Source organism: Manacus candei, unplaced genomic scaffold (genome assembly GCF_025592945.1).
Source record: "Manacus candei isolate 608988 ecotype Guabito, Panama unplaced genomic scaffold, ASM2559294v1 h1tg000049l, whole genome shotgun sequence".
In the NCBI taxonomy this organism is placed as follows: domain Eukaryota; kingdom Metazoa; phylum Chordata; class Aves; order Passeriformes; family Pipridae; genus Manacus; species Manacus candei.
Window position 1 is genome coordinate 16,207,287 of NW_026138097.1, and position 26,704 is coordinate 16,233,990.

Consider the following 26,704-nt stretch of genomic DNA (forward strand, 5'->3'; position numbering starts at 1 on the left):
GTTTCTTCCCTGGGGAAGATGGCACAGCTTGGAGCAACTCACTGAGTGGCTCTGCTCCTGTGGGAGCAAGAGGATCTAACAGGAAAAACTTGCCAATGACCCCAGCATTTGAAGACAGCCAAGTCTGGCCCTGGAGCCACAGTGGGTCCTTCTCTGTATAGCTGATGAAAGTAACACCCATGGGCTCTGAAAGTAAAGAGAGCCTAACTTTTCAAGATGTACTTCTTGGAAAGTTTCTTGAAGGAAAATCTGACATTTCTTGCTTAAAAAAAAGAGGGAGGGGCGGACAGCAAGATGGGTTATTCTTCCCTGAGCTAATCTATGTCTCTGATTTGCTTCACTTGTTACATGGACAGAAGATCCTGTCAACACAGAAATAATGCCAAGTATTTACGGTTTAATGGAACCCAGGGACCAATTAACAACATAGAAAACCACCAGGCAGTGTATTTCTTATCGTAACAGGAGGGAAATCTTACATTACTGCTGTTCTCCCATTTCTTAAAATAAAGCACCAGCACTTTGTCAATGATTTCTCAGTAGTAATGTTTATTACCTGCTAGTTTTACCACTGCCCATTTATCAATCGCTTTCCCTGTTCTACATTCAGTCACAAAACCCCTCTCTTGCAAACTAAAACCCTGAAAAGAGAAGAAAAAAAAAAGAAAGGAAAGAAAGAAAAAAAGCAACTGTCATTAGGGCTTCAGACCAGCAGTGCTAGAACCTGCCCTCAACCCCAAGTTCTCGAACTGCTGACTCTTCAATAGCTTGATGGATGCGATGCACCTCGTCCTGCGTCAAAGTCCTCTCCGGGTGGCGGTAAACGATCCGGTAGCAATGGCTGACCTTCTTCATCCTACAAAACACAGACCAAAGGAGGACTCATAAATACATGTGCCTACAAATGCAAATACATGAGGCCAAACACTTACCCTCTGGATCATTTTTATTTGTGGTCTAATTTTGTTCCTGTTGCTTGAAAATCACCTTAATGCTAAAATACACAGTCCAGAGATGTGGGACTGACCTGAATTTTAATTTTCGCAGAGGCCTTTGCTGAAGTCCACCTTATATTGCACTGGGGTAGCTTCTTACCAGAGTAAACAATCCCATGAGGAGGGCTGGGCTAACTAACCACTGAACCGCTGCTGACACCACAGCTCTCTCATTTCGGTGCTAATGGGGCTATTTGAGTGAGCACTGGGCACACATACCCCACTCAGATCAGTGGGGCTGGTGGTGATGGGCATAAGGAAAACACCGTGCAACCTCTGTGCACTGGAGAGCGATGTTACCAGCTGATGTGGGGCATCTCACAGCCTTACCATCCAGGCCTCAGCCTGGGGAAGGAGACTGAATAAACAGCTGCAAAACAGAGTAAAACACTTCTTTCTCATTTCTTTGCCTTCACTGTAAGTTAGAAACAGGAATAAAATGCATCTGAAGTATTGTGATGACCAAGTATTCATTTGTGGGAGAAGGACAGAGATGGAGGATGAAGGCAGTCATCGCTCCCAAAGTGGAGCACCAAACAGCAGTGCAGAATTTCTTACCCTGCACTATGGAAAGAAAATGACAAAGGAGAACATGGAAAAGGAATAGAGAAGAGGGAATGATGGGGGCAAAAAGTATTTAAGAGTTTCTGGTTAGGCAGAGACAAGTTAATGAAAACCCAGGACAAACTAGTAAGTTGAGTAAGAGTGAAAAAAATGTTGCTCTCCATCAAAAGCAGGCTGGAGTACCTAGCTCTTGCAAGGGCACCTCTGTAATTGGAGTGCTTGTGTTACAGAATTTAAATGGCAGTTCTGGAATACTTTTTAGTGTCAAATGGAGCCCACACAGCTTCTTCTTTCAAAGGTAAACACTCACTTCAGTGAAAGAGAGAAAATCTGAAGGGAAAAATAATAGGAGACCAGAGATCAAGTATCAGGCAGAAGGAGCTCCCAGACTGGCAGAACTCTGCATTTAATGGCACACAATGGCATTTAGCAAGCTTTGGGTCATCTCTCTCCTGAAATTCTTTCATGTTAGAATCCATGTTTATTATGACTATTTGATTAGAACTAAGATTGTGTTTATAGACAAAGATAATTCTCAAGATACTAATTTCAACCTCAAATCCTACTAAAAACAGGCATAGATAGTTTTTACCTCACAATAGCTATTTAATACAATTAGTTTTTACCTCAGAATAGCTATTTGATACAAACTCTGTTCCACCCGACACGGGTGGGAAGCTTGCCCTGCTCCCACTGGCAGTTTACAACAAAAAAGATAACTTCAAATTAAAGCATTCCTTCTTTTTTTGTGTGCTCTGAAGATAAAGGAAGTTAAATCTGGCTGGTATTGGAAAGGGCAAACTGCATTTCATAAAGTGTTAAGCTGACTGCAGTTAACTGCTAAAAGCCAGCCAAGAGCTTTCCCTGTGTGCAGGTTAAATGCTGTGGAAAAGTGATCTTTGAGAAAAGGGGGGGAGGTGTAACTGCTGGGAAGGTGTTGCTCTGCTCTGCTCCACCTCTGCAAAGCAGTCAAGAGGACAGACCTGGGGGGAAAGCAAGTAAATGGGACTGGCAAGATGCTACACTGTCAGTAAGAAATTTGAATAAGACAGAGGGATAATGAATCGGGGCTCAACAGAAACAATTTTCAAAACCAGGCTGGCAAACATCACTACAGCTGGTAGTATTTCAGTTTTTAAAGGTGCTACGGTAATACACCTGATCAAAAACATTTGCAAATTGCTTCAGATGAAAATCTAGAAGGTGTACAGTCACAGGTTTGATCCTGAAGTCTTGTAAATATTGGGAATATATCTCATGATGGAATAGTCATTACCACCATTTAATGTGATGTAAACACAAGTTTGCTTGTAAGCGGATATAGGGGTATCTACAACACTGTTTCTTCATTGATCATGGCTAACTGAAGGTGACAATTACTCCTGACTCACGTGTTTCTGTATCCCCCCTCCCTCCATCCCAGTGAGCCATTCCTTCACGAAGCAAATGAAATATGTCAGGACAATAGTTTCTTGTGGGATTGCATTAAATGTAATTAATCTTAATTCAATTATAAGCATAAAATGAAGTTACAACAACACATGGCTGGCTTCACATAAGCTTGCCTGAATGCAATATTGGATGCTACATTTTTCTCCCACCTTTAACTCGGTTTTTTTGCATCTTTGTTACTAATTAGAAAGAAAGAGTATAATGGTTCAATGCTATTTCAATAAAAGGCACACCGCAAATTTCAAAACCTTAAGCATTGTTTTCAGAGTACTAATACTAACCTTTCAAGGGAGATGGGGAAGAATACTTAGCTCTTCCCTCCCCTAATACTTCCCTGCCTCCCACTCCCAAATAAAATACTAAGACACTGTGGTTAATCCCTGCCATAAGCTGCAACTGAAAAAAATTATTGTCAGCAAATACTACCTTTGCTCATTCCCTTTCTTGCTTTTCTTTTGTTCTGCAGAGCTACAGACTGTTTGCCTACCTTAAAGATGGCTCTGCTAATGCATAATGAACTCTCTGCTGCATGTCATGCTGCAGCCTGACAATACGGAAGCAGTAGCTCTCTATTCTGAGAAACAAAATTTTGAGGCCAAAACCTAGAACAGCAGCATCACTGGGTTAAAAAAAAAAAAAAAAAAAAAAAAAAAGAAAAAAAATTTAGAAGATTAGCAGTGAGCACATTGGGCTTTATTTACCTAAACTGCACTGCCAGACAAGTCCACGCGGTTTGCAGTCACGTGGACTCCTCTCCATTAGGCTTCAGCTGATCTTAGTGTCACAAGGCTCCTCTGCACCAGCCTGCGGCTTTCAGGTAATGAAACACAGGGAGTACAGTGAAGCACTGCTCAAAGGGAAAAGGAAGTCAGGGATTTATTCTGACGCCACAGGAGGAAACAAGATACGGACCATGAACAAACACTGGAGTGAAACAATGCCTAATGCTCTTTCATATGATTTTGCAAGGAAACAGCTTTGCCTCACATTTTTCAGGATTGTCACGCAGTTGCCTCCATGTGCTAGGGAGCTGATCCCTGCCAGGTCAGATTCATGGCATGAGGTCAACCTGAAGGTCAATGTATATGTTTGGATATTTCAGCTTGATATCTATGCATAACAAGAAATGAAGGGGCCTTAGTCTGCCACTAGTCTAATAAAACGAACATGAAAGCAATGTGACACTGGCACCAGGGCTAGAATGAAAGGGTGTGTTAGGCAACAAAAATTAATACATGTGTGTAAGCTTTCCCTTCATGGAAAACCACAGAAGGATGCTTTAAATGCTACTTGTCTAGAAAGCTGATCCCAGAAGCTACCAACAGCAAAGCACTTAAATATCCTGACAGGGGAACCTGTCTCAGTCATTACATAAGACTAATCCCTGGGTCATTTGGTAAATAAAATGTTGCATAAAGAATAAATTCTTGGCATTGTTGTTTTTCTCTTCTACATGCAGTACTGTAACAAGAATGAAAACTTCTCCATCCTGTACTGGCAGAGGGAGATAAAACGGACAGCAGTGAGTGGGGAAAATCCCTACTCTTTAACTGTGTTTTATTCTCCATCGGCAGAGACTTCTGCAGGGAGGTTACCCCTGCTCTTATGTGGTGAGAACAACACAGAACTACACACTTTTCTAGAAAGCTGGATTGACTTTGAGGAACAGAAAACTAGAGATGACAATCACCCACAGCATGAAGGAGCAAAAAAGAGTACCATCTCTTTCATATGCTGAGCAGTTCACTAAGCAGTAGTATTCACCACCATACCTATTATTCCACCTTTTCCTACGGAATACTATTCAAAATGAAAGATCTACACACATGGTAGCACAAATATTTGAGATTATTTTCTCTCTGTTTAGTGAGTCATGTTAATGAGGTTCTTTGAGGGTCTCCCAATTCCTGCCATGGCAGTCTGTATCCTATATCTCCCCCAAAAAGATTAATCAAGTAATTCCCTTACATAAACCTTCACACAGTACTCAGTGGCTGCTACACCCTTCACAGAGATCAGCATCATGCTCTGAGCATGCACGGAATGACCTCAACAAAGAGAAAGGCTTGTTTTATTTGCACCAGTGCCCTGAAAGCGGTGATGATGGGAAGAAACAAAAATACTGTTTCATGTTAGTAGCATTCCAGTAGAAAAAGCCACGTGGAGAGCACAGCTGTGGTTTTGCTTTGTGGCTCCAGCAGTTCCAGAATGGTTCACGGTTTAAGTGGAAATGGGGAGGAATATTAAACTGCAAGAAGATATAATTAATTACCTGTTCCTTTTTGTTTCACGTTTTCAAACCACATCCATCTCCTATGATAGTAGACACAACTGCTAAATATCCTCCTATAAATCTTAAAGCGACAAGTGGCACTCTTTGCTAAGAAGTACATCATGGAAAATGGCAAAAGGCTTGTGCTATATACCTTATGTCAGTGGCAAATAATTCAATTACCATGGTGATATGCACATAGAATATAGAAGTAATTCTCTGAACAAAGGTCTTTCCTAAATATGCATTCTCATCAGTCCTTTCAAATGCTAATACTTCATCTCTCTGGAAGAGCATATTGTACATACAGCATATTCTTAAAAAGGGACATGTTTTGTTTAAGGTGATTTTGATGCCAGTGAAAGGCATCACCTCCAGAAGAAAGAATTGTTTTAAACCCACAGAAAGCAGGGAATGGTCATTCCTCTTGCACACCTCTTCCAGCTGATATCTGACAGAAGGATGGTTCAAAGATAGTTTAGGTCAACATAAGCATGTTGAGACTGTCAACATTACTTGACTACTGTGGATTTTTTTGGTAGCCACTTTGAAAGAGATGCATGTTCACTGACATATGGTTGGACTGAAATACTGTTCTTCTATTTCACAAAACTAAGACAGCAGTGGACTTTTTGCTCTTTTCTAACTGGACTTGGTGGAATCTGTATCTGAATACCAAACCCTGAACCTGCTTGACCTTTTCATTCTTTCTTTACTATTAATTCCATCTTAAGCTTCTCTCCTCATGTAGGAAAAAAAAGTCAAAATTCTGTTAATAGCCAGATTACTGAGAAAGATAAAGAGCACGCTATGGGATATAATGACAAAGAACATAAATTACACCTTCTAGTTAAGATAATGAAAGGTGGATGAAAAATGAAAGCACTTGGAAACTTTTCAGCTTCTCAGTCACTGAGACACTGTTAGCCATATGTAGGACCTAAGCCATTGTCCAGTATTCAAAATACATTGGATTTGTTAGAAAGCTTTGATCATGACTTTCTTTTTCTGCCTAAATCTATCATCTAACCAATTCATTTCTTGCATGCAGGAAGAGATACAAATAGATAAATACTGAAAAAAATTATTTCATAGGCAACACCTGAAAGTCACCTGGTTGTAAGATGTACTCACTAAATGTTTAGTGAAACAGTTCAAGCAATTACTTGTGCTTTGGCCCAGCACTTTGGCCTCTAATGACCTTTTCTCATTCCAACAGATCACCTTGGTTTGCTGACACAGGCCAGCAAAAGAACTAATGTGAGCAGTGTAAGGTCTTTTCTGCTAAACTTTTGTAAACAGACTCAGTCACACAAGAAACTGAAAGAGTATTTTCCTTGTGCACTGTTACAGTAGAGTCAGTAACCAGCCAAGGATACAGTCAACCCATCTCAGATTCAAGCACTTCCTATTAAAAAGCTCTTAAGCTTCACAGCACCAACAGTAATGGAATCCATTACGTGCAGGCAACAACGATATATCACTAGGGTGAAGAAGAAAAGTACCATTCTCCATTATACTAAAAGAAAATCCAGAGTACCCACAGGATCATAAGCTAATTGTGATACAGACTTTTGCTGCCACCGAAGGGCAGAAAAAACTGCTAAGTCTTGGAATTTGGGATTGTGTTTTTTCTTTTCATTTTAAGGACAATGACTCATTGATTCCTTGAAGAAAGCAATGATCAGTGGTTGTAAAGCAGGTATGAAAACAGTTCTCAAGGGGATGGATTTCACGACTGGTGATGACTGACTGTCCTCCGATCTCTGTCTCTTCGGGAAAATCATCTATCAAACACAGGTGACAGAAATTTCCATCATATCTGATCCATGCCAATATGGAGGAATCCATTTCATGTGGATTGAAAGTTGGATGCGACTGAGAGTTACCCTTCTTGTAAGATGAACTTTATGCATTCAGTTCACACTGGGTCTCCTCCATTTTTAGGGGCTTACCAGTCCATCAAGTGAGTCGGTTGCAAATCCCGCTCTAAATCCAGGAAGACTCAAGAATAGGCTAGAGGTTGAATATCTTCAAGACTTTCCTTGTTGTCAGCATAGTAACCCCGGAGCACTCATCATGCCAGATAAATTCAACCCCGTGCATGGAATGATCTCTCAACTTCCTAAGGCTGAGCCCTTCAGCCATGAAAGAAAGTCATGCAGTGGGTATGCACGCAAAGACCAGAACATGTGCAAACCTGTGAGACTTGGAACGGGGACAAAACCCTACATTTTCTTCAGGGTTATCACTGTGACAGGATACTGCACAGGTGGAATAAAGATAGAGAAAAGCAAACTTTCTGATACAAACACACATATACAAAATCCAGTGAAATAACTTCTACCCATTGCGGTGGTAAATAAGAGAAGGTTGCTTGGTAAAATACTTGAGACACTTAATTTTATGTACTAAACATAGAAAAATAATTGGATGCTGAAAGTAAGAGAGAAAAATAGATAGTCTCGGCATCAGACAGGACAGAATACCTATTTTGTGTACAGTACAGAGTTTTATTTTGCTTCACTTTCCCTAGGTTTGACTGAAAAGGTTCCATGCCAAAGGCTTTTCAAAGTCTAATCATGTTTTCACCAAAACAAAATGAAGGGGTAATACTTTTTGTTATTTGTTGTTAAAAAAAATTGACCACTAGAGACTTAAGCATTCTCTAACTGAGCAAACAAATGAACAAAATAACTCAATTTGATATTGTGTCTCATGAGAACTGGCATCTAAGCTCCTTGACTTTCTCCTTCCGTGTTTAGTTCAGAAACAATGGCAGGACTACATTTCCCATGAGGGATCAAGGCAAAAAATTCCTATGATGGATCACGTCCTCTTTCTGGAAAAGAAACTTGGCTGACATATCCAATACTGACATACTGAGGAGAACAGAAGCAAGCATTACCTGGAAGTCCTGGTAGAACTGGCAGCTGAAGCATTTTGGCTACCAGCCAGAAAATTCTTAAAGAAAAATTCACATTTTAAGTGAGTAAAACAACAACAAATCAACATATTTTCTGTCATTGCTGGCTCTCCCACTTTTTCCACATTTTTCTTGACCTCCTAAATCCCTCGTAATTTAGTGGTAGAAGAAGGTATCTTTGGCAGCAACAGGCTCTGTGATTCTGGCAGAACTTCATGACTTAGGTACCTCATTCACAATCCCTTGTGCCCTACCAGGGTAACTGGCTAGTACTGGATTGGATGAGGGACACAACCTGTCTCTGTTTCGAGAACCCTGGAAGACACTGTTTGCGGAGTTCGCTTCTTGTGCGAAGACATTATATTCATCTCCCTCTGAGCTACAGTGTGCAGGTAAGAGGATGGAAAAAACTTCTTTCAAACAGTGATATTAATGATTCCATTACTGGTCATCAGGTGCAACAGTATCACTCAAAATTTTCCAACCATTGGCAACTGAAATGCCACCTGTACTTATGAGTGACAACCCACTCAATAATCCGAACAAATCCAACAAGAGAGGTGAATTTGGACTCTTTCAAATGCTATCTACAATATTTATAATAAAAATGTTAAGTGTGATACCTTTTCAGTTCTTCTGAGTGAAAGATCAAAGACAAGAAGTATAAATATTTAGCAGTTTTTTCCACCAACTAGATGTTAATACTAAGGGCTACAAAAAGTATTACTAAAAATAACATTGCTGTCAAATTAAAACATATTTAATAATCGAGTAAAAAGGGAATTTCTATGAGAATTTAAAACAACTCATTCTCCTAAGAAATGAAGATGGATGGGAGTGACAGCTGGTTCAGATGTATCTCCACTGAGTCCTAGAAAAAATAAAAGTCTACAAAGTTAGATAGCAGACAAGTGCATGGGAAGGTCTGAATGCTGTTTTAGGTACATTCATCACTGAGATTAGTGGTTTTGTCCACACCAGTCCTAGGAGCTAGATGTTTAAGTTCCCTCTACACTTGTTAAGAGTTGAAGTAAAGAGGAACATGGCTCTGGACTCAGACCAAGAACCTAAATGGCTTTTCCAAGGTCAAATAGCAAACTGATATAGAGAGGGAACTTATCTAAGTGCAGGCACAAACCCTCTGAGTTACCCTTCTTTCAGGTTACTGTTCCCATGAGCTCACACTTCTAGTCACCTTTCTTTTCTGCACGTTGTACAGTAGTTCTGGAAACAAAACAGGCTGTGGCAAGAGACAGCAACTCATCCCATACAGAATGGACCAGGCAGGAAGAGTGGAGAGCCAACATCAGGATAACCAAAAAGGCTCTTAAGTGGCAAACTAAACCCAAGAGAAAACAGAAGAAAACAGGATGGTGAGAAAAAGAAGGGAGAAGGAAGAGATGAGTTAACCTGAGACTAGAAGACAAGAGGGACTCGAATAGAAAGCAGAAGTTAGGAGAAATCACTTACCCACTTTTTTTTTTTTGAGGAAAATCAATACATTAAAAGCACCTGCCCCCCCGGCCATCCTGCAGCCCTAGAAGGCAACTTAAAAGCATTTGTAGCTGCGTGTGTGCAAATATAGGGAGTTTCTCAATGGGGCTGCTGACAGCACATGTCAAAGCTGGGGAAAATTCTGCAGCCACTTGCGCAATTAAGTGTTGTTCGCTATTTCCTTCTAGTCCATATGATACTTTTCCTCTCAGAAATGTCAGGTTTTATAAGCCTTAATCTGGCTAACTGGATTTGTTTTGGAGATGCAGAAATTCCCCACTTTCCCTCCCTGAGGATAGAGTGGTTCCACACAGACAGTCACAAGAAACCTGTTCTCATCGTTTTTCTGACAGCTGCTGCCTTGGGAAGACAACTCAGAAAAAGTTCTCAAAGTAAGGATAACTATTGGCCAGCAGATTAAACTACTGTTAACACACAGGAAAACTGTCAAGCTGTTAAACATTTCTCTCAGTGGATCCCATTTATACAGGTCATACATTTGGACCATGATGACAGACAGAGAGTCCAGATCTTGTAGGACAGGCTTGCCTGATTATTTTGAACATAATGAGGGGGAAAATGTCCCAGCACTATTGAAACTAGCCAAAAGATGACAACATATACCAATGACGTGCACTCGCCAGAACTTTTACAGTTGTCAAAATGAACATTAGTTTGGAAAACTGTAGCTGCCACGTTTGGCACATTGCACCCTTAATATTAGGGTTACTCTTAATGAAAATAAAAATGTGAATGTAATCGGAAGTATGCATAGTGAACACCACTTACAGTAAGATAATAGGAGCATCATGCAATAAAACATCATGTGGACATGAAGACTAAAAAGTCAGGGCACAAAATGAGATGTGTGATTCCATGAATATAGTGAAATTATTGGTCTGACACTCAAGAAAGGAAAGAAAGCCATTGAGACATTACACTGGGAAGATCAAAATACCATTTTTTGCTATGACTTTACTGAAAAAGGCCAAGTGATCCTCCCACTAGCAGGAATGAATATCAGGAAAGAAGGAATGAGATTTCAGCACAGAACGGGGAATACACAGGGAGCACCAGAGTAAACCAAATGTTCTCAAATTGTCCAAGACATGAACTTTGCCCTAAGATATTTTAGGAATCAGTAGAACAAATCTCAGAGCTGTTCTCAGTTGTCTTTGAGAGCCTGTAGAGGACAAAGTAAGGTAAAAAATGTTTGGAAAAGGTCAGAGTGCTTTTTTTGAAAACGTGAAAAAAAAAAAGCTAGGAAGCCATAGAAACTACAGACCATTTGCCTTTACTTTAATTTCCCAGAAAGACTGGTGCAGGTAATGAAACGACTTGTAAGCATACAATGGAAACAAAAAGTAAAAAAAAATAGAAAACATGGATGTATTGAGCAAATCTAGTAAAAACAACCTAATTTCCATCTATAAAGGGGTAACGAGCTAATAAATCAATAATCAATAAATGAAACAATAAATTGCAGGAAGTAGCAAACACTGGGGGGGCAGGTGTTTGTGGGGGCATGTGTATGTGCATATGGCACATATCTTCACAGTCAGCTAAACCAGATAAGAAAAAATGGTCTAAGATCAACATGCCACAAAACAAGAATCCATTGGCAGCTCCAAGCAGTTTCAGACAAAGCTGAAAAATCTTAGGAAAATAATTTAAACATTATAATAAAAAAAAAAAGAAGAAAAATACTAAATCCAATTCATAAAATTAGGTAGTAAAAACTTGTCTCCCTAAATGATTAATGTTGGAAGGAACTGCATAATGTAGATGAGAAAATTGGTGATCAATACTGGTGATTACTACAAAAAGGTGATATTTCAAATGGCTGTAGTAGTTGTCAATAATGTGTTGTTTCTGGGAGGATTTATCCACAGTTCAGCTAAATCTGAAGGATTGTTCTTGTAGGGTTCTTCAACCTAACTCCTGGAGACGCAATATTTTCACTAATGGAATAGGTGACGCAGCAGAACTGTTTGTTAACTGGTATATTACATTAACCATAACTGAAGACAAGATTAGAATAATCTTGACAAACTGAAAAAGCTGAATAATTCTGACAACCAGACCAAGTGAAAGCTGTTGTATTTAGCCAAGAACAACAATCTGCATGCACAGAGGATGGGGAACAACTAGGCATACAGCAGCACTACACAAAACATCTAAGGACCACACAGAATCATGAGCTGAAGGTGAATCTGTGATGTCACTGTGCTGCTTTAACCTAAGCAAGCACCACTCTGGGATGAACTCTTGGAATGCAGATGGAATTACATCCTTCTGCCCCACTCGACACTGCTATGCTGGCTCAGCTGAAGTACCCTCTTCACACCTCAAGAAAGATGTGAGGCAACTGGAGATCACTGGGGAGCAATGAGAACAAGCAGATGTCTAGGTAACTCAAATTATAAGAAAAGACTGAGAGAACATAAGATTGCTCAGCCTAAAGAACAGAAAGCATGAAAACATGCTACAAAGACATAAAATGCTGCTGCACAGTTAGGTAATAATCTGTTCATCAACATTCACAAGCAGCAAGAGTTGAAAGTAATGAGCTCATATTGCAGAAATGTTCAGCCTGAAAATTTGCTTGGAAAGGCAGTGAGGTCCCCATTGCTGGAAATCTTTAAGGACTGGTTATACAAGTGTCTGTCAGCAATGCTATAAGTAGAGCTGATCCTGTTTTGGAGTAGGAGGATGAACTAGGTGGCAGTACTCTTCAACTCTTTAGCATAACATAATGTAACGGTCTTTAAAATGCAGAAAGGTACTTGAGTAGCAGAGATAGCTCACTGTAGCTGTAACTTATCACACATCATATATTTGTTTATCCCCTGAAAGTGATGTAACCTCTTTAGACCAGCAACCCTTTCATTAGCCTTATAGACAAATGTTGAAATACAGCAGATAGGAAAGCTAAGTGCTGCTCAGCTATCTTTCACTGCCTACATTAATAAAAAAACCCCAACCAAACAAAAAAACCAGAAAAGTCCACTATATAAGACAGCATCCCAAAGGGGAAATGTCACTCAACTGCTTGTCCCATTTGCCTCAGGGCTGAGAGATGTCTTAGGAAAGCTCTAAGGAACAACCACAGAAGATGCTGCATATTCTTGATAGGCTGAACTGCATTTTTCTCTTCTAAGCTTTTCTGAGTTTATATCAAGAGGTTAACACTTCGCTTTCAGCTTTCCAAGTTCACATTCAACTCCAGGCTAACTGAAAATAAGGGCAAAGTCCTCCTTCTAACAAAACAATGTTGCAAACAAGCCAGTTGAAATTCTGCATCCCAAGGGAATTTGGGGAAGTCCAGGGACTAGGAGACATCTGAGATGCCAATCCTTAAATGAAGATGTGGCTGGTTGGCCCCAACTGGAGGGACTGTGGCCTTTTGACATAGAAGCTAATTAACTTTATGCTCTGTTGCATAATTACTGTACCTGTTCCTTATCTATACAATGGCAGTACAGAATTAAGAAGCCACCACAATAACCCCATGTACTTGTATAAAAGTATGTGTATGTAAGTGTATGTAAGTGTATATGTTCATTCATAGCCATCGCTGCAAGGGCTAAGTTTTTATTAACCTTTGCAAGTTTGCTTGGATTGATAAGATCACCAGTTTTTGGGAAATCTTGGTGTTTACTAAATAATTTTCAGGGATTAAATGTTGATCTCATACAAGTTCCACTGCATACATGTTCCTCTGTTCTTACATGAAATGTGAAGTTGCCAAGGAACAAATAAACTATTTATGACTTATCCTGTACAGTAATAAAGAATGGCTTAATGGGGGCACATACTACTTTGAAAGTACTGCAGCCTGTTGTTCCCTGAACTGGAGACTCTCTTAGCCAAGTTCAAGATATATACTCTCCTTTGTCCTCAAAAAAAGATCAAATTCTTGACATGACTGCCTGAATCTCAGCAGAAAGACTCACACATGCCACAGGTTCCTGCACCACAGTCCCACAAACATGCTTACTTGTAGGTAATTCAGCGTAGATCTGAATTACTAACTGAATTACTAATTCATTGCTAACTGAAATGAACTAAAGTTACTCTTACATTACTGACTTTAGAGGTATAGAAGAGGTGACTGGTATTTATTGTACATAAGATGTAGCAATTTGGTGGCATAACCTTAAACACCATGTTCTCTGCTTGTACATCTTCATTTGAACTACAGTAACAGACAAGGAAGGAGATGTTTCTTCTGAGATTATAGGTAGTTACGTCTAAACAGTCACCTTGACAAGTGTCACAAGTTGTTCTCTCCTTTGCCAAGTTTGACACACCAGGATGGCTGGTGTTCTAACGTTATGTTTCAAAACATACACAGTACCAAAGTATACAAAAAACCCACTGCTGACAGGGTTGCAATGCTATTCACGCTCCCTTCTGCATCCACCATCTCTCTCCACTGCACTCACATGGACAAACTCTCTCCCCAGCCAGTGATGCCATCTCTCTGCAGAGATGGCTGAACCAACGTAGGTGCGGTGTGTGTGGATTCAATGAGAGAACATACCTCCTTAAAATGGAAGAGATGACAGAGGATACGCTGTAGCCCTTAAAGAGGAAGAAGATGGAGACTATAATACCCCTGTGACATTTTGCACTGTAGTCTCTATCAGAAGATGGACACAGAGACACGGTTTGGACAACCCAGTAAGATCAGATCGCTGAGCAGCACAAAGTAGATAAAGGGAGAGAGGTATCTGCAGATCTCATTCCTGAAACCTACACATGATACCCATCCACCATATCATGATACTTGACACCACTGTTATTTTACTTTACCATCCACTTGGGGAAGGGTTAAAATGATCTCACCCCTGACACAATAAATCCATCACAGAAGCAGAAGCATCAGTTTAAAGCACAGGTTGCATGGGACTTGGACAGTTATAGGCCAGACAAAATATTTATAAGCACTTCTGAGCTGGATGAAAACTTTCTTACATTGCTGGCACATCTGTACCGGCACAAGCTTAGTCTCTTGTATTTCAACAGATCTCAGTTCTGTATATCCCACAATACATTACAGAATCTCCACAGGGAAGCACGGAAAGGATGTGGATCAGGCTCAGCATTCACCTACAAAGCCCATGGTTAGATCCATACTGTGTTGAATGAATCTTTCAGTTTCGTTATTATTTTTGGTTTTGTTTTTAAAGGTTGAGCCTCTACCTATTTTCTTTTCCACAAATACTGGGTGAGCATTTCAGTAGCACCTGGGTGAACCAATAAAACTGAGCAGCAGTGTGTTTGCACAAACCTTTCTCCAGTCTGGTCTCCAGGTGCTTCTCACAGCTCCTCAGATTTGCCCTACTGCACTAAACCAGCACATCTGCCTGACTGGCTGCATGTGTGATGAACCACACTAGCAAGCTGACGTGGTTGAAAATGACTAAATTCCCAATCTGGGTCAGTGAATGGCCACATCAGCCACTGTGCTAGCATAGTGCAGGGGTGAGAATAGCACAAAGCAACACCTATGCTGCCAGGAAAAACATGTGGAAACAGGGGCTAAAATCACAGGCTGGTAATTCACTGAATCCATGTAAGCACTGAAGCACATCCTCCTTTTCCCCCCCATGTTCATGTAAAACCATGTTACACATCCAAACTAGACAGATATAAGGGAGAGGGAAAAAACCCTGTCTGGCTGTCCCCAAAAGTTGCTGAGTTCAAGCTCCTGATCTATTCCCACTGAAGGCAATGGGATGTCATCTCTTTCTGCCAACTGAGGATTCAGCTGACGTTTTACAAAACGAGAGGGACAGGTCCCTGGGTAGCAATGTTTTTGAAGCTGATCAGCAGAAGCAGCCAGTTAGATCCTCTTCTTAAAAATGATGATACACCAGTTTAGTTAGGAAATGAATGAATGTGTTCAGGACAGCATGAGAAGAGGTAAGCGAAAACAGCGATGACAGCTGAACTCTGCAACACTGCAACACTTTTGCCATCAGATAAGCCTGAGGTCAGCGGTCTGAGCAGACCTTAGGTGTTTAGGATTCTTCACAGGGCCTCTGTACTAGCACAAATTTCGTTCCATGCAAGTGAAGTTGTCCTTTCTCACAAACATAATACAAATCCTGGGAAGGGAGGTCCATGTTTGTAAGCTCACTGCTTCAACAATGCTTAAGAAGTCACTGCCATTAAAGATTAATCTGTCCAAAATTATTGCCTTTAACTACTCCCCTGTATTGTGGGACATCAGCCCAAGCTGATTGATGGCTTTTGGACATTAAAAAGCAAGGTTGGATAGAAGTAGGGTGTGGGAATCAAGAGCTAGAAATAATGGTGAATCACTCATTTGCTGAAAGAAGGTATGGTTGCCTTTAATGAATAGTTACATGGAGGATGTGAGATAATATAAGTGGGACTGTTATGAAACTTGACTATGAGATACTTTGAGTAATGATCTATAAAGCTGCTAACTGGATTCAGTAAGTTGTTGAGTCATTCCCATATAAGACTGGGCTGCTCGGAATGGCATACAAAATCCATATGGCTAAAGGCATCAAGTGGTTTGCTTTTGGTTAGAGAAAATGAAAATGAGCATACCTGCACATAGATTTTCAAGAATAAAAAAATTAATATTAAAAAAAATTAGCCACAATTATATACCTTCCATACTAACAATACTATGTCATTTATATTTTAATTAAAGCTGTCCTGAGATTGAGAATTAGCAGGCATGAAATTAGCATGGATTTTTCATGTTCTGAGAAAAATATACAGTATGTTCTCTGCACTGAAGTATCTGTTATGACATCAGCTCAAACTAAAATGAGGACTGGGCAGAAGGATGCTGGGTACTACATATAAATCACTCATCTTTCACCTTTTAGAATATTTTCACATTCAAACTGAGATGCTAAATGTGCTTAGTGCTTAACAAAAAAAAAAAAAAGAACTTAACACTACTGTGGATCTAATTCATTCTGGAGTAACTACTCAAGCAAAAACCAGGGCTGAGCTAGTCAGACAACTCTATTATCTTTCAGCCGAAGAAAGTGTGATTAGTGGAGGAAATGTCACATTTACACTTAAGAATGATTTAAAAGGCAACTTGTATCTTTTGGCACAACTCAGGCATTTAAAAAATACTGTAAGAGAAAGGCAGATATAGCAAAGAGCACTTTTTTTTTATAATTTCTCATCCTTGTATTAAGCCACTGAGTTTAGCTTGAATATTCAGTATCTCTGCAGTTGGCATTTCCCAGGCAGCAGGGCTGAATTGCTCTCTGCTGGTCCTCAGGGATGCAGCACCGGGACTCTTGGAGATGAAGGATCCCTGCACAGTACCTGCCTCGTGTAGCATCAGCTTGTGGTGCAGCACAGAGCAGCAGGACACAGACCAAGGGGAAACTGCATCTTCTTCACTCCCTCTGCTGTGAAAGGGGAGAGGTGGGTCTCTGCAGCTACTCTACAGTATGTGGGAAGGGGACAAAAGCAGTCAAACTGGATGGAGGAGGAACATTTGCTAACAAATACACTTAGCCAGAGAATTTTTCTCAAAGGTCACATTGACAGCATTGCATATAAAATGAGCATCTCTTCTGAAGATGTTTGTGCTCACTCACCTCTAAAAGAATCAAAGTGTTACTCCCAACTGCAGAGCTCTCTTGAGCAGTGCAACATTCATGACCACTACATGGACGCTCTGCAGCCCTTATGGGTTTTGTGGTTGGGTTTTGTTTGGTTGGTTTGGTTTTTTCCTTTAAATGGCAACTACTCTCAGTCTTCTTTTTCTGGCTTTTCACTCTTTTTTTCTCTTCTACTTTTAATTTTTGACTTGGCATTTGCTGGCATTGAGCTGCGAAGCTTGTACTTGGAACCAGTTAAAGTTACCGGGGAAAATCAAAGGAAGTGAGCTGTAAAACTAACCAAAAACTACTTTCAGCACACAGGTACCAGCTTCATGGTCACCCCCACTTGTAACCCCCTGGAAACATCACACAAACCAAGAAGCATAGGATAGACTTGGAGAAGATGCACAACTCCTCCTCTCTGCTGTGTTTGTATTTGGCAGCTTTCAGCTTCCTATCAATAGTACCTTTGATGTGCCTTTGTTTTTACTTCTCAACTCTTTTAACAGCCTCTGATAAATGGAGGACCTTCCACCATTACAGATCTCAAACAGAATACCACAAAATATCAATTGATCTAGATGAACTTGATCCACCCATACTGAAATTCTGATGGCAAATGACCACAGCAGTCAAATTTGGATTATGACATAAAACCCCCCATGCCTGCATTCACTGGGCGACAAAACATGCCAGGTGAAGTGTTGAGTGGTTTGCAAAGGTTACCACTATAAAAATGAATGAAACGGGATAAAATTGTAGAGACTTGTTTTCATCAAGAAATGAACCGAACCCATGCTTTTGCTGAAAATTTACCCTCTCTTGTGCTACAAACATGCCTATGCACACACAGTAACCATGATGTTCCCTGGCTTTGCCATTTCTATTCAGGACAAGCATGTCTGTCTTCTCTCTGCTTTCTCAAATGAGCAGAAACTAAGCACACTTGGTTTTAAGAGGTAGAAAGCACCACGGAAAGCAGGTTCAAGGAAGCAAAGCACTGACAGAAGGAACCAGCTGGTCTTTTGCTAGTAACCAAGATGAGTATCTCAATAATTACAGACAAAGCAAAAATGAAATTTAAGTGTACTCACATGCTGTGATGCTTGAGCTACAGAGAATTACTGAGTTACCATTCACCATCTGAACTGCTGAACATGTTCATGTTTCTATCCATACCAGCAATAAAATAAAATACCTTAGCTTAAGCTGCTCCACTAAAAAATATTTAAGAAAGTAAAACTTTCAGACTATGCAGATGAGCAGAGAGTTGGCAATTCATTCAGCTACAAAAATGAGATCAATTCCAATTACAAGCTCATACCTTATTTATAGCAGCTTGGCCTGCCTAAACTAACATATTCATCTCTGATAAACATCAGACATCTCTGACCATGGCAGGATATCAGCTGAGAAGGACAGTGAGTGACAAGGACTTGCTGAATGTCATTCAATGAATAATTTAACCTCTCTGCATGTGAAGAGAAATGCAGGTACCTTACTCAGCCTTCCTAAAAACCTCAATTCAAGAGAAACACCCATGCAAATAAAGAGCTCTGAAACCCTTCAAGAATGAAATACAAGCATTTGACATACCTTGATTTCATGTGTGGGACCATCTCTGTGAATACGTGTAGTCCTGCTACAGGACTGCTCAATTCTTATGTGAGATAATGTGGCTTCTCAAAGGTAATCTGGTAGTGTCGAGTGGCAACACAGGCTATGACAAAACTTCTACTATGAACCTTGGAAAATAAGGAGGGTAAAACTTTGTGCATAAATGCTTTACAATATATTTATTGAAGTAATATATTGTGTGTTTAAATTTTCTCTTCGTCGGGTATTTCAACGCAGGAAAAAGCAGCCTATTATGAAACATCTGAGCAGAATGAATGGGTGGTTTATTAGACTTGAGAGCAATGACTAGTAGTTGATCTGTCATCCTCAAGCTTAAGAGACAAAAAAAAGTCTGTTTCCCCTCACCCTTCATAGTGTAGAGTGGAATAGGTCTGAACACAAATATGATTAGTCTAAACTGCAGTCTTTGATGTAGCAATGCCTGCAAAGGTTACCTGCAAAACTGAAAGGCAGAAACTAACTATTTTTGCATGAAAAGGGTAGTCTCCAAGAGAAGATAAAGGGCATCCATGTGACTTCTCTGCTAGACATCCTCCAAAGCCATGGATTATTCTCTTCCCACAGCAAATACCACACATAGCCTCTTCATCTTGAAAGAGCATGCAACAAGGTTTGCAAGAGCAGCAGCCCTTGCTCTGCTTAGTTCTGTACGGCTGTGTTAGACTGCTCCCTGTCCTCAAACTAGCTCATGCACAGTCTTTCTAAAGGTAAGCCCTTTATTTAGATCTTCCATTTGCATTTACATTTTTAAAGAGACAACTGTGATTGTCCAAATAATTAAATAACAGAGCCCAAATAACACAAGTAAATATAGGAATTGAATTTGGGAAAAACCACTACGTATCTTGGTTTAACTTTCACACTGGTAGATCTTTATACTGAAAAGCAAAGTAAGTGTAATTTCAAAGATGGAAATACAGTTCTAACCGATATGGGTTATTTCATATATATATACTGTACAATAGAACTCTATATTGTTGTATTTAATAGAACAGTGCTCAAGTAGAATTCAGAAAGAAAAAAAAAACAAGTACTTCCATTACTTTTGTGTTAGTTGAAAATTGCCAATAATTTTTGTTGCAAAAACATTTTCCTTCCACTTTCAACATTCCTCTGAGACAAGAACAAAAATAGTTTAACTGTGAAAATGATCCATTTTACAGGCATCAAACTATTTTTAAATCCTACTCCTCAGTCTGCTCCTCTATGCCTAGATCACCAGTGATTTATTTATGAAATTTTCTGAGGAAGGGAATTTGGAAAGGAAAGGTAGATGGGAAGCAAAAAAAAGCCCTACACACACACACACATACATATATATTCTAGAGGAGAAGTTACTAGGTGCCAAATTCTGACCTCTGACACAAAACAAGCACCACCTTACTTCTAGCACGGTTCTGTTAAAGTCAATGAGATGCCCAGTACCACCATGATAAGCAGAACCAACACCTATATGCTGAACATGCACAACATGGAGGAAGCAGCAGACCCAGCAAAGTGTCATATCCATCTATCCCACGACATTGATCACTGTACAGTCACAGAGGATTATCAGATTATATGCACACTTGTCAAATATGAGTGTTGCAGGATTCGTTAAGAATTCCTGCCTGCAAAAGGTGTTTCCTGAAATGCAGAATGAAAATATTCTGTTAGTGCAATACAAGTCCAAGCGCATGTTTAAAACAGGAATTGTTGATGTCAATTCAACGAAGCAGCAGATTTTTATTACATGGAGCACAGAAGAAGGAAATGCTTGCAGATATGTCTCTTGAAAATCTCCTTACAGGAAGGTGTCTATGTGCACGTAGAGGAAGGGCCTATTTTTGGGAAAAAGGGCCTGAAGGTTTCATGCATCTGTTTTGATGAACTGCCCTGGAGATTTTCTGTACTGGTTTTCCAGAAAAGGAGGCTGTACAAAGCGCTGTTCTGCAAAGGCTGCTACCTCTACTGGAAAAAGATGAGCACTGAATGCACATTTTAATGTCACACAGGACACAGTTTAGATTATGGCAGCAAAAAAGGCAGAGAGACAGGCATTTCAAAGCCTGTGCTCTCCTTTACAAAGGTAAAAATAAAAAAAAAAATTGAATTGAAATTCCTGCAATGCGAATTTTGTCTTTTCTGTTGGAACCTAACAGAAAGAGGTGTGAAAGCACAAAATCAAAGCAAACAGACCTGTTGAGAAATGACAGGGAGAAGAAAAGTGCTCACAAGACAACTTAGCTAGCTCTCCAACTCCAAGAGGCTTAAATCATCTTCCTGCGAAACTGTCAAAATCCAAGTCCAGGATTTGAGGTCTGGCCTTTGGGTAATGCCAAGCCCAGAGTCCTGCACCCACATGGTTTCTAGAGGATCTTGATATCAAAATGTGAGAAAACGCAAATTCCAGTCATGCCCTCTCCACACGAAATTCATTGAAGCAATAGTCACCCCTGCCCCTCCACCACAGGCAGTGAGTTACAGTGCTGGCAGTAAATGCCCTTTCACAAGTTTTTGTGTCCCTCCTTCAACTAGGTCTCTAACAGGCTGCTGACAGTGCCCTCTCTCTTTGTGGAGACTGTATCTTTTTCTTTTAGAAGACCACCAGGAAGACTTTTCCACAGTTTGTTGTGGAGGCAGAGGGGAAATGGACAGTTAATGTGGGAATGCCACTTGCAATTTGCATGGGCTTAGTGCATGCGCATCAGGATAAAAAGTCTAGACAAAAACTTGCAGAGGTTGCTTCCTGCACTTCAGCTCATATACTTAAGCCCATCGATGTAAGAACGTATTTTATATGGATGTCCAACACTTGCAGGCTTTTCTTATCCCAAAGCCATTTTATTAGCTCTAATGATATAACCTTCCTACTTAGCTATGCAAGGAAGCACATGGACTACGAAATTAACTTTCAGTGCAGGTTTGGATTCCTCTGTTAATTCATATGGGTTTTAATTCCATGCCCTTTAGGCCTATAATAAATATCACCCTTGATAAGCCAGAGCAAAAATTAAGCTAATATTGAAAGAATTTGTCAGACTACTTATTTATTGTTTTAATTTTATGATTGTCTTGATGTAAATCCTATCAGACATTGGCTATGTCTAAACAGAAATCACTAAATCACCCAGTGTACTAATTCAATGGAAAAGCAGAAAAAGTAGTACACTAAGTATTTTACAAATGAAGTTATTAAATGATTCATTACTCACTGGTTTTGAAATGCGTTCTGTTGAGTAACAAATAAAACTAATAAGCTACCCAATAAAGCAATATATATTTTTCAGGACATTTACGGTGTCATACGTTGGACTTACCTTCTGCACATTCCTTTCTTAGCACTTAGATTAAGCTTATCTAACACATTCCATGTGTTAATATTTAGCTGAAGAAATATAACTGTATTTTATTCAGGAAGAATTCATTTTATGTGAGTGTGGAATTTTCTTTCATTGTGGGCACTGCATAAGAATCTGATCTGCAACTTGCAATTGTCTTTATCTCCCTCTAGATTCATTAGGAGCTGAATGCATGTATCAGCTCACAGGATCAGACCCAGAGCTGGACTTGAAAAACTGTTAATTAATTGTTAATATTTCCTTTGTAAAACAAAAATACCACTCACGTAGGGGAAATTTTTTTTTTGCAAAGATGCAGTTGTGCCAATTTAAGTGGATTTATTGAATTCAATTACAGATGATACTTCTGATTAGCCAGTTTGCCATCCTATGAACCCAACAAGGGGCAAAGTGCTAAGGAAGGAAAACAGATAAGGCTGCAACTTGCCTTTTAAATGCTCAGCAGCTGTAGCTATTGATACTGAAAATATCCTTTTGATGAGGTCAGCATTTATGAAAACTCTGTAGTCACATTTATACACTAATCAAAGCTAAACTGCATTGGTAACATCTAATCTCTGGGGTGAGTCTTTTCAACACTTTTATGACACTGTAAAAAAACCTCATGTTAATGCATATAGGAAAGAAAGAAAAATAAAAAATAAAGAAAAAAAAAGGAAAATTAAAAAATGAAAGAAACACCCTTCAAAATACCAGAGCTATTTTCATAAGTCTCTTTTTGCTACCTAACACAGAAACAATGCTCAATCCCTGTCCCAGATGGACCAAGGGAACTCCCCAACAGGAGACTCACTTTTCATCTTTAATGAAGAAAAAAAAAAAAAAAAAAAAAGGAGAGAGAAAAAGTCACCTAGAAACTTTATCTTTGTAATCAAACAAGTAAAACTATTCTGTGATCTATTAATGCCTCTGCCCCCCTGGAGACAGGATAAAAGTTATTGAAGATGTTTCAAAACTTCTCTTTCAGTGTTGCACTGAGGATCATGAGCTCCAACTTCATTGGCAGTCCATTCAGGAAAAAAAAGGAAAGCTCATCCGATCATGTCCCTGATAGCATACTGTTCTCTGAAGGAAGGGACAGCACAGGATTCCAGTCTAAAAATACAGATCCTTTACAGATAATACTGGGACACATGCTTTCAAAAGTGGACTTAATTATGGGAGGATCCTTTCACTGGGAAGCACCCTGCAGTCAAGATACTTTTTAGGGCTCTGGGACAGAACATGCCAGGGGTTAAAAGGCATGGGCAATCTCTGCTGAATTAATGGCCTTCACAGAGGCCAGTGATGGCAGAAGCAAACAGCATTTCTTGGTGCAGCTGTCCCTACAGGCCTCACTAACACCAGAGTAATGTCAGAGAATAGAGGTAACACTGAAGAGGAGACAGTTGCAGCAGTGATGCTGGGAACTCGCCCTTTAAAACACTCTCGAGGTTGCTCTACTTTGCACGAGCTCTCTTTGTCTGAACAACCCCAGCTGCCGATGTGTCATTTGCTCAAGACCCCAACCATCTCAGTGGCCTTTTGTAGGACTTGCTTTGTCAATTTCTTCCTTGTACTGTCAAAAATCAAAGCATTTAACTGAGTCTACCTTCCTGTGAAAAGGTATTTTAAGGCTGGAAAAAACCCAAAATTCTATTCATTTCCATGCAGCAGATGCTTCTGTATGTGAAAACTGTACTTGCCCTTTATGAGGGATTCCATTCTTTCCTGCTGCAGTGGGGTGCCTTTAGGCTGTGACTCTAAATCAGAATAATGTGGAAACTGCAACCGTGTTTCCTTCAATTTGTATCCTTGCACTGTCCACTGTTTTCACATCACATTAATCTTTGGTTCCATATCACCTTAACTATGCAACAAAATGCCAGCACTTTAATTTGCTATTTCTGCAACTGCTATTCAACCAACAGCTTTTATTTTGTTATAAAAATAAGTTCTTCCTAAACAACCTCAACCTAGCTAGTGATTCTGGTAATGGTATTGACTACTGCAAAGTTACCCAGAGAAAAATCTAGCTCTCTGAGTTAACTTCCAAACAAAAATTGTGTATTTCTTTGATCTGGAGGTAGTCATCTGCAAGTGAGTTTAAAAATAAGTGTTTTGCTAAGCCACAGAAAATAATCCTCAAATAGCAAGAGGTGAAATATGGGGACTGAGACTTAAACAACTTACAGTAACAGAGGGATTAATGTTCTAGGTTGAATCAAGAGTCCTTCTTGTCCTTTAAAGGATCAAGTACTGGTTCATCAAGAAAGCTGTCGCAAACACAGTAAAGAATATTTCCCTGATAGCAAGCCAATGGAGGAAGATTTTTCTCCTCCACTAATGACTGACCTTATATACCAAAGCAGAAAGATTTCATTCGTACATTAGTCTAATCTTCTTACAAACCCAATGGAGCTCTTTTGCTCAAGAGATTCTTGTGTCAGTGATTATTTATGGACTTCTGTCATAAAAGATTTTCTTTTAACTGTTTTGAATGTGGTGCCTTCTAATTGCATTGGATGTTTGTGTTACATCTCCAAATCACTAAGTACAGGAATGCATCCAGCCTTCTCTGCACTATTCATTACTTTTACATTCAGCTATCATGTCACCTGTTATTTGTTTCCTCCCCAACCTGAGCAGTTCTAAAACATTTAATTCATCCTTATGTCTCATGCATTTTCAGATCTCTGACAACTTCTGCTGCCTGGATATTTTTTCCTGATGTTTGTCAAGATGTAAGGACCAACTGTGAACACACCTTCTCACTAGGGGGACAGGACCACAATTTATAAAATAGCATCATAATATTTGCAGCCTCATACAAATGTGTTTCACTTCATTTCCTTTAATGAGAAGAAACAATCAAACAGATAGCAAATTAAATCAAAGTGCAGGGCATATGACTTCATCTTCAGCAGAGAAATAGTTCTCCTTAAGGACTGGCAGTGAGTTGAAAAGACTACTCCTACACCAGAAGAACTACCTACACATACAAGCACTTGCAGTGTTATGTAGCATCCTTCTTCATGTCAGTCATAAATGACAGCAATCCTTACCTCCTAGGCCATCAACAACAATTTATTCCTAAAGTATATTTAAAATTCATCAACATCTGCAAGAACTACAAAATATTCCTTTTCTGCTAGGCATTTCTCCCTCTTAAGTCGTGTTCCCCAAGAGACTTTATTGCTGTCATTGCTCTTCTTCTCCGCAATGAGTTTAGTTCATTCTAAAATAAGGCTTAAGGGCTTGTAGGTTGCACAGGAGCTGAATTTCACAAGGGATTATATATTTCTGTTGTCAGCACAGTCACTTTATTCAGTCTGAGGTTTCTTCAAAAATCCTGGCATCTTGCTGCAATTTACAGTTTTGTATTGCTCCTACTTCCTTCCTCTTCAAACACATTTAAGCTTTATTACCCCTCCCAGAGCTACTGTTTGCAGGTATCTTTCTGATAGATGGCACATCCACACTACAGAGAGCAGAGCGGTGCAGAGGTGTCTGAGCTCACATTATTAGACCTAGGTTTGGAGCAGAAGCAATCCAGCTGCAGCAGGACAGTGCCTGGTGCAGGACAATTCACTCTACTTCTTCACAGGTAGATCGACCTGCACATGCAGAGTCTTCAGTGGCGAGGCTATTTCCAGAACAAGGTGACTCATTAAATCCTGGCTGAGGTACCTAAAAGACTCAGAAGTTGATTGAAGTGGATCTCCCAGGAGCAAATCAGTCAGGTACTCTGAAATATCCAAGGCATTCTTAGTGTCTCCCATCTGCTTTGATGGCTTACAAAATTTCAGCAGCGTTTTGTATTTTCATCAGTCTTACTAACACTGCATGTACATATTCAGATGCTCCCTCTTCAAAGCCCCTGTCACACTCGCTGCAGTCAGCAGAATTTACAGGTGAAATGTCAATCTTCTTGAAGTCAATAGTGACCTGCTGCTGCCTTCTCTGGGGCCCACATTCCATCCCATGGGTCAGGAAACTGCTCAGACTCATGATTCTACTAGCACTCACAGCTCTATCCCCAGAGACTAATGGGGGAAAAGAAGACACGAGTACGAAGGAGATCTGAAAATTAAGGCATCCAAGAGACCTCCAAACCCTTGTGACAGGCTGATACCAGAGTGAAATTGCAAACAAACAGGCTGCTCCTGCAGCCCCGTGCCCTTTGCAGCATAGCTAGCTGCAGCCAGGTTGCCTTGGAGGAACAAACCAGCTCTTCATACTCTTGCCCAGCATCCTCAGAGTCTGTAAGAAGCAAAAGGGAGTCACAGGGAGGGCTGATGCTCATTAATGCAGAGGTTATGGTTTCTATTGGCCTCGCAGAAATTTTATCCAGGAAGTTTTTATTACTATTTGTAGTAGCCAACATTGTTCATCTTATTCTGTAAGAGCAAGACAGATGGTGCTTT

At 39.9% G+C, this 26,704-nt stretch overlaps 1 protein-coding gene across 1 annotated transcript in view; it reads right to left on the bottom strand.

Moving 5' to 3' along the window:
* Positions 1-521: 521 nt before the first annotated feature.
* FARS2 (phenylalanyl-tRNA synthetase 2, mitochondrial) overlaps positions 522-26,704 on the bottom strand; it is a 233,522-nt gene continuing 207,339 nt past the window's right edge. The window contains exon 7 of the mRNA XM_051799088.1: positions 522-856. Coding sequence (XP_051655048.1) covers positions 718-856 — 139 coding nt within the window. The 3' untranslated portion in view covers positions 522-717. The remainder of the gene's footprint in view (positions 857-26,704) is intronic.